Source organism: Choristoneura fumiferana, chromosome 19 (assembly GCF_025370935.1).
Source record: "Choristoneura fumiferana chromosome 19, NRCan_CFum_1, whole genome shotgun sequence".
Taxonomy (NCBI): Eukaryota; Metazoa; Arthropoda; class Insecta; order Lepidoptera; family Tortricidae; genus Choristoneura; species Choristoneura fumiferana.
Window position 1 is genome coordinate 1,577,114 of NC_133490.1, and position 7,682 is coordinate 1,584,795.

Here is a 7,682-nt window from a genome sequence, read left to right on the forward strand (position 1 = left end):
CACACAAACGGTTTCCTTTATCATCATCATCCCAGCCTATATACGTCCCACTGCTGGGCACAGGCCTCCTCTCAGAACAAGAGGGCTTGGGCCGTAGTTCCCACGCGGGTCCAGTGCGGATTGGGAACTTCACACGCACCATTGAATTGATTCGCAGGTTTATAAAGGTTTCCTCTCGATGTTTTACTTCACCGCAAAGCTCGTGGTAAATTTCAAATGTAATTCCGCACATGAATTTTGAAAAACTCAGAGGTGCGAGCCGGGGTTTGAACCCACGACCCTCTGCTTGATAGGTCTAACCACTAGGCCACCACGGCTTCAACGTTTTCCTTAATCCGGTTGAAATGATTTCATCATTAGCTCTCCTTTACCTCTTCTCTCATTAAATTTTCGTCTATTATTAAATTTTTTAACGCTAACGAAATTAAAGGCAGTAAAAACTTGACTTAGTTTAATTAATATAAGTATAAATAATAATAATAACAGGTAATTAAATAGATCAACATTCATGTTTACAACAACACAAAATAACATCAACAATAGCTGAATCTCCCTCAAATTTACAGTTTTTACACAAAAAAACTTCTCGAAAGCGTTATCCGCTCGTTTTAACCATTTATTTACTTCTAATGCTGATGAAGCTTTATTTAAGACAAATCTAAAGGACTTTCAAAATAAAAAGTTATTCGATACCTACCTACCATGCGACGAACCAAGAAGCGTTTAGAAACATCCTTGAGAAACGCTAATAAAGTCGCATCACATACAAGACTTCTAAGAAATCTAGGTAAGTACAATAAATAAATAAAATCTGTTAGTGGATAATAATTTGAGAGCTGAACCTACGCATCAAATTAACTTTACCATTCAAAGGTTCAGAACTTCTCCTGTCTTCGCCAGTCTGCCCTCGGAGCTTATCCTCAATCTCCTGCAGAGTCTTATCTTTCGTTTCCGGCAAGATAAACCACAACACGATCAGACAATAACACACCACACTACCATACACGAAATAAGTAAACGGAAGAGTTATTGCCGCAATCAAAACCGGGAAACATTTAATAGCTATAAAGAAATTCAATGACAAAGGTAACGTACCAATACCTCCCCCCAACCCCCTGTATTCTAAAGGAAAGATCTCACCCGAAATGGCGAAAGGTATAGACGATATACCAACAGTTAGAGAAAACATGTATATTGCTATCAAGAAAATAGGGATGAACTGGCTGTCGAAGGGAAGCCAGTTATTTTGCTTAGCTAACACGTAAGTACCTTTACCGTAGTATGCAAGAACACAGATGGATCCAGTGAAGAACAATAGGGTCCTACGGTTAAACTTCTTCATCAAGAACACGGCGAGAATGTTACAGATTAAACGTTCAACGTCTAGAAGAACCATAAGTAGGGCAGCGTTCGCGTCCGGTCCTACCACTTGCTTAATAATATCCATAGCATACGAACTGATAACATTGATGCCAGCAAATTGGAATAACACATACAAATGGAACATGATAGCTATAGGCTTGTAGAATTCAGGCTTCTTGAAAGTTTGCCCCAAATATCTGAAGAATCTTCCTGTTTTAGCCCTGACAGATAACTTCTGTCCCGCAACACTGGATTTCCGGATCAGTTTTTGCGCTGTTATCATGTGTTCGAGCTCGTCTTCTTGCTCCGGACCCTCGCCTCGCAGCCAAAAGAACACATCTTTACTTTCCTTATATCTCCCTTTGGCTATGAGCCAGGAGGGCGACTCAGGGGCAAAGATGATCATGTTCAAGCTTATGAAGGTCACAAAAGAGCATACCAGAGCGGTTTGCTGCCAGCTCAAGAACGTTCCTATCGTATGCGTCATTAATACACCAATAGTCAGCGATAGCGACACGCATGTGAGGAAGGCTCCTCTATTTTTAGGGTCTGTCATTTCACTGATGATAATAGATCCCAGCGGACCTAGCAGACCCATAGATATTCCTTGCAGAAATCTGGCAAAGATAATCGCTTGGATGCTCTCAGCTAGGATGAGCAGGAACCATCCGATCAGAATTGGCACGGTCGACAGTAGATGGCACTTCTTCCTGCCGATTATGTCCATGAGTGGAGTAATGATAAGGTTGCCCAGGATCAGAGCAAACCCGGCGATGGAGGCTGAAATCGAAATATGGGTATTAATGTTACATGTCAAATAAATGAATCACTATTGTAACGTTAATGTAGTGTAACGCTATTGTGGTTTGATTTAATAAAAAATATAAAGCGGGTGAAGACTTTGCTTGGTAGTTAACTCTAATTTGTTTTTTTAGCTGGAGCAGGCAGGATTAGGACGGTAAGATACCTTCTAGTCCCGTTCACCGTAGAATTACTTGGTAAGAATTGTGCAAACGAATATTTACTACATGCTGCACTAAATATGAGTATTTTTAAACCGTCTTATAGATGTTAAGGCGTCCTTAATTTCATAAATAAGTGCATGCTTATCCGTTGTCTAGTGTTCAAAGCCCAAGCTTTTCTTAATCATTTTATTGTAGTTTAAAGACACTTATTTAAGTACCTATTTCAGTCAGTGTGTAAAGGTTATCTAGAAATGGCAGTCGCCATGCATGACAATGCAATGACATGGCAATGGCATTCGTAAACGTTTCTTTCTCAGCGATAAAACGAATTATATAGAGCAAATTAGTTGTAATGCTTACCTATCCATGATTCCTCGCTAGTCGTTGCTTTGATGTTTGAGTCTGCTTTCCTCAAGCTAGGTATTAAGATAGCGGAGTAACCGATGACACAGCCGTGCCCGATGATGTTGACCGCCACACTCGCAGTCAGGAAACACTGAAATGTAATACATACGAAAGTTGAAGTAGTGTAATTGTCTTTAATAATATCCTGTTCTGTCTTAAGCGCATACGGAGTAAGAGCGACAGTTGTCTTTGGACCGCCTGTCTGTGTGCTTGTCTTGGTGCGTTGCTGAGACATATGAAGTAAATTATAGAGATTATAGTGCTTCAAGGAGGAATATTAGATGTAATAATGACGACATGATAGCAGAGGCATGATGATGTCCTTTAGCCCGTCAGCAGGAATGTAGGGTTTGCATTAGGGACTTCCAAGCATCACGATCCTAAATGGTCTCTTCAAGATCCCTTACCTTGCTTACAACATTGAAAGTAAACTTGGCTAATATTGAATGTGTGGTCTTAAACCACAGTTTCCATATAGGTCCTGGGGCAGAGCAATAGGAGAGCGGTCGTTCTAGGCGCTAAATGCCAAGGGGTGCCGTTATCCAGTTTCCAAAGCAAAATTAAAGCATGACGGCGCCTTATGAGAGGCGCGGAAGTGATGAGACAATTTAATTCTACCATATCAAGGGTTAGAACCGGTGCCGTTCACATACCTAATGCCTACAAGTTTATGAGAGCATTATTCACCAAGACTAAATTCGCATGATGGTTCTTCTCCATTAACAATCAGATTTATGAGTTCAAAGATTATACTTTTAGACATAACAATTTAATCTTCGAATTACTTTAACCAAATCAATTACACAATCAAAATTAATGACCCTAATTTGTTCACAGTTAATCTGTGATATGATAGCGACAAACGCCGTTATATTATCACTGATTCATTTACTAATCATATTTTATCAGATCTCACCGAACTCCGACGCAGGAATTTTGCACCGTAACAGTTGGAAAGTGCTACATTGAATTTAAATTTACGATGAGCTCCTCTATAATCTACGAAGAAAATCCATGGTGTGTGTGAGAAATTCTGACAGAATGCCAGTGCCCAGAAGTAGGGTAAACTAACTGGGAGCATAAAAGTTAGTTGGGTTTGTAGTAAACTTCAATAGTACTGGTTTAAAACACCGATGTGCTTGTAACTTCCACCCAGCACCAGTATAGTGGGGAAGATCGTTTTAGGTTTTTTTTTTAATTTTCGTCTTTACGCAAGTCTTATAAAGCAAATAGGTAATACATATTAAGCAACATAAAAAAAATACATGAAATCAAGTATTAAATCACATTCAAGTACAATTACAAACTTAAGGGCTCTGGCAAATTACTTGCAGTTTTTTATATCCGTGTTAAATTGCCAGTAAACGGTAGAAATCAAATCATCAGTATAATAAATGATTTACGCGACCATGGACACATTTAATCGACGATAAGTTTTGATTCTTGACGTAGATATGCTATCTGTTACAAATAGTATACTATAGCTATAGCCTATCAGCGAAAACACGTGTTCTAGATCGCACTGATCTAAGGTTCGGGTCTAGGTACCTTTTTTGGGATTGAGTTGCTTTAATGACCAATGACAAGGTCCTTGCTTTTATTTACTCGTTTTTAGTTTTTAAATGTTATATGAGATGCTTCACAGAAGATGGCGGCGTGCAGTCGGAAAAATCCATTATGGACGACTGGGTAGAGGGCCCAGACAGTACCGGACTCTCGCCGGGTAAACGTCGGCTCGCGTCCCCGACCTCGACGTCGGTTTCGCTCTAAAGAGTTTTTTGATCGGCTCAAGCCGATTCCGCGTATCGATGCGAAAGGTTTGGGATGACTCTTAGGCTCTGCGGGGTGCTGGGGTCTATGTTTATTGATCTCCATTGGTTCCTTCCTTGACCGACCCTGTCCCTTTTCATTACAAAAACAAGCAAACCCGCCCTTTTATTAGAGCCTATTTAATATCCAACACACCAGTCAGTGCCGTATCTACAAACCACAGAACTTGTGGGAGTAACTACCAAAGTGCTAGACGGTGCCTTGCACCGGGGTCATTGAGCTTAAACTCAGATCTTAACTAAACTAAGTCAGTGCAAAATTTTGAACTGAACTCAGAACCGAAAATTTCTAAACGCTCTAAAATTAAATCTAAATTTCTAAATTTATGTCTTCGAAATGCTCTATAAACAACTGCCAATCGGTTTGTCACAAAAATTCTCACTGATAAGTGAGATAAAACAGATTACTGTAAGGGATAATTTTACCCGGACTTATGTAAATTCCATTTGCTTCGGTAACATATCACTGCAATGTTCTGTGTTATTTATTCTACGAGTATGTACCTACAATAAAGGTTTTTAAACGTACTTGCAAACACTTAAAATAGCCACGAGTTAAGTATCCACTTGAAGTTATCTTGCATCTAGACACGCGGTAGCCTGTCAAGCCAAGTTCAAGCTAACAGAACTGGCGAGCAGCACCGTGTGTAATTTTAGCCGAACCATTTGGAGCCACTTTTGACCACCTCATAACTCAAAAACTATTTCACACAAACATATCAAATTTGGCTCATTTATTGAGACTTGCATGATACATATGTGCTCCAAATTTCATAAACACACCTCTAATGTTATTGATATATTATTAACATCCAAAAATCGGCATTTTTATCACTGACTCACATAGATCAAAACTCTAACCTAGTTCCAGATGACCTAGAAAGTTTAAATTTGGCATACAGATAGGTAGTTGGGTGAATACAAAGAAATACGAGTAAATCAGGAACTAGTAAATTTTTATCATTTTGTTGTAATTTTTACATTAAATTATTTCTGTGCAAAAAGTAATGATATCCCATAAAAACTTTGTGAAATGAGAGCCAAGATCAATATTATGATATAACACCCCTCTTTTTCGTCGGGGGTTAAAAATGCCTTGATTGTTGACTTTAACAACACGAGAAGTACGATCTAAACGGCTGCCAAGTTCAATGGTCAGTCCTGAAATTTACTTAACAGTATACAATATTTTATAACAACTTTAAATATCATTTCTTTTTATAACTTAGGAAAATTATATTGAAGCCTAAGGTCGGACTTGGCTAGTTTTCATTTACGATTTATATTATAGCCTTCGCAAGTTCCAAAGTTGTAAGTTCATATTTTATTCTTTATTCTTATAAGAAAATTTGGCTTGCTGGTAGAAACTAGCTATTGAACATAGGGCTCTTCCATAACTGTTTTAGTACCTAGGTACTTAATAATAATTCTATATGAGAACTAGCCAAGTCCGACCTTAGGCCTTAATATAATTATCCTAAGTTATAAAAAGAAATGATATTATTAAGTGGTTATAAAATATTTATATACTTACTATTAATAAATATATTTCAGGACTGACCATTGAACTTGGCAGCTGTTTAGATCTCACTTCTTTTGTTGTTAAAGTCAACAATCAAGGCATATTATCATAATATTGAACTTGGCTCTCATAACTTTTTTCCGTTTTTGTCAAACATAAAAACCTAAAATTGTTAAAAGTGGCTCCGAAGCGGTAACGTTTCGTGTGCTCTGCCTACCATTTGGAAATTCAGGCGTGTTGTTTGTCTGTGTAGTTATAACTTCAACGATATGTCAACTCCACCAAGCTTAAAGTATGTGCTCAAAAAACACGACCCCTTATCGAAAAATTACGTAGGTATAGCCATGGATACCATGTCCTGTATGTGACAGAAACATGGGATGTGTGACAGACGATTATGATCACAGAATGATCATGACCATAGACCAGCGCTGGCCCTGGGATAGACCAAAAGGATAGTCGCTCTATTGTAGTCGTTAGATGGCATATTCCAGTGCGTGCATAAAATCATGATGCGCCTCTTGAGTTGAGAGTAAGGTGGAGCGTCTATGTATGGAGAAAAAGTTGTTTAATCAGTCTCAAATACCTCTAAAAACTTGCATATGGACCAGTTTCTTACTTAAATATTTTTATATAATCTTTTCGACATATGTTTTAGCCCTCTACCTTACCTCGAACATTTTGATTCTTGTATGGAAACTGCGTAATTTCACATAAATTAAATAAATATTTTTTATGCTGAAAAGTGACGGGACATTACATAAACATATTTAAACGAAAATTGGTGGTATTGGTTAGTTTTGGCAGTCTATTTAATTTATAATTTTGGTAAATTTAGTGCGTTACAAAGGCGTTTTACTTAAACTAAGATACTTAGGTATATTTTGAATAAGATGACCACATAATTTTAGGTAAAAACACAAATAGGTATTTTACGGAATTTAACATATACTTAAAAGTTTTTTTTTAAATCTTTGAATGACACAGTAGAGGGCTCAAAGTAGGTTTGAATATTTTTATTTTTTATTTTTCTCATAAACCTTTGAACAAATCGCAACTTTTAGCACTATTTACTTGAGAGGCGCGAGATCGGTTTATGTAGACGACTTCGCTTCCTTAGCGCTACATCAACGTAAAAATATATAAAATAAAATAGCAAATTTACCTGTCGTAAAAACGGGACATAGCCCTTCTGTTTCACGCTCCTCTCATCCATTTTTAACACAATAAAATTCTATAAAAATGATAATAAAACTGTGGAGCACAATTTTATTATCGACCAGTATCGTCACCGCAATGATGTGGAATATAACTTTGTCATCGTCTGGTGTCCGACAGGGTCTGAGGTGTTCATGACACTGAGCGGAGTCGTTGGACCGATAAGATTGTGGGTGATAATCCTCGCTCGCCACCGTTGCACTTGATAAAAGAACAAGGGTTGCGAACTCACGGGATTATCGCTTTTAGAACGAGACATTTTCGTCTTCGATATCGCTTCATCCCGGTAAATTCATGTGTTCGTGGTATTTTCGAAATCGCTGTTAGTATAAAAAAGTGACATGTAAAAGAGCCCTTTGCGGCCTACTTGCATAATAAACG

General features: G+C 37.9%; 1 protein-coding gene across 1 annotated transcript; it reads right to left on the reverse strand.

Moving 5' to 3' along the window:
• Positions 1–436: 436 nt before the first annotated feature.
• On the reverse strand, positions 437–7,447 carry LOC141438731 (uncharacterized). Its single transcript, XM_074102657.1, has 3 exons — positions 7,249–7,447; positions 2,688–2,823; positions 437–2,142 (listed from the first exon to the last, which is right to left on the reverse strand). The coding sequence occupies exons 1-3, from the start codon at positions 7,297–7,299 to the stop codon at positions 815–817; spliced, it is 1,515 nt and encodes a 504-aa protein (XP_073958758.1). The 5' UTR covers positions 7,300–7,447; the 3' UTR covers positions 437–814.
• Between the last annotated feature and the right edge of the window lie 235 nt (positions 7,448–7,682).

What these genes read in the sequence shown, in the direction of transcription:
- LOC141438731 (XM_074102657.1), bottom strand. Translation starts at nt 7,299, where the DNA reads ATGGATGAGAGGAGCGTGAAACAGAAGGGCTATGTCCCGTTTTTACGA. An exon ending in ATGTCCCGTTTTTACGACAG is followed by an intron (nt 2,824 to 7,248) that starts GTAAATTTGCTA and finishes ATTACATTTCAG; the next exon opens with TGTTTCCTGACTGCGAGTGT. An exon ending in TAGCGAGGAATCATGGATAG is followed by an intron (nt 2,143 to 2,687) that starts GTAAGCATTACA and finishes TTTCGATTTCAG; the next exon opens with CCTCCATCGCCGGGTTTGCT.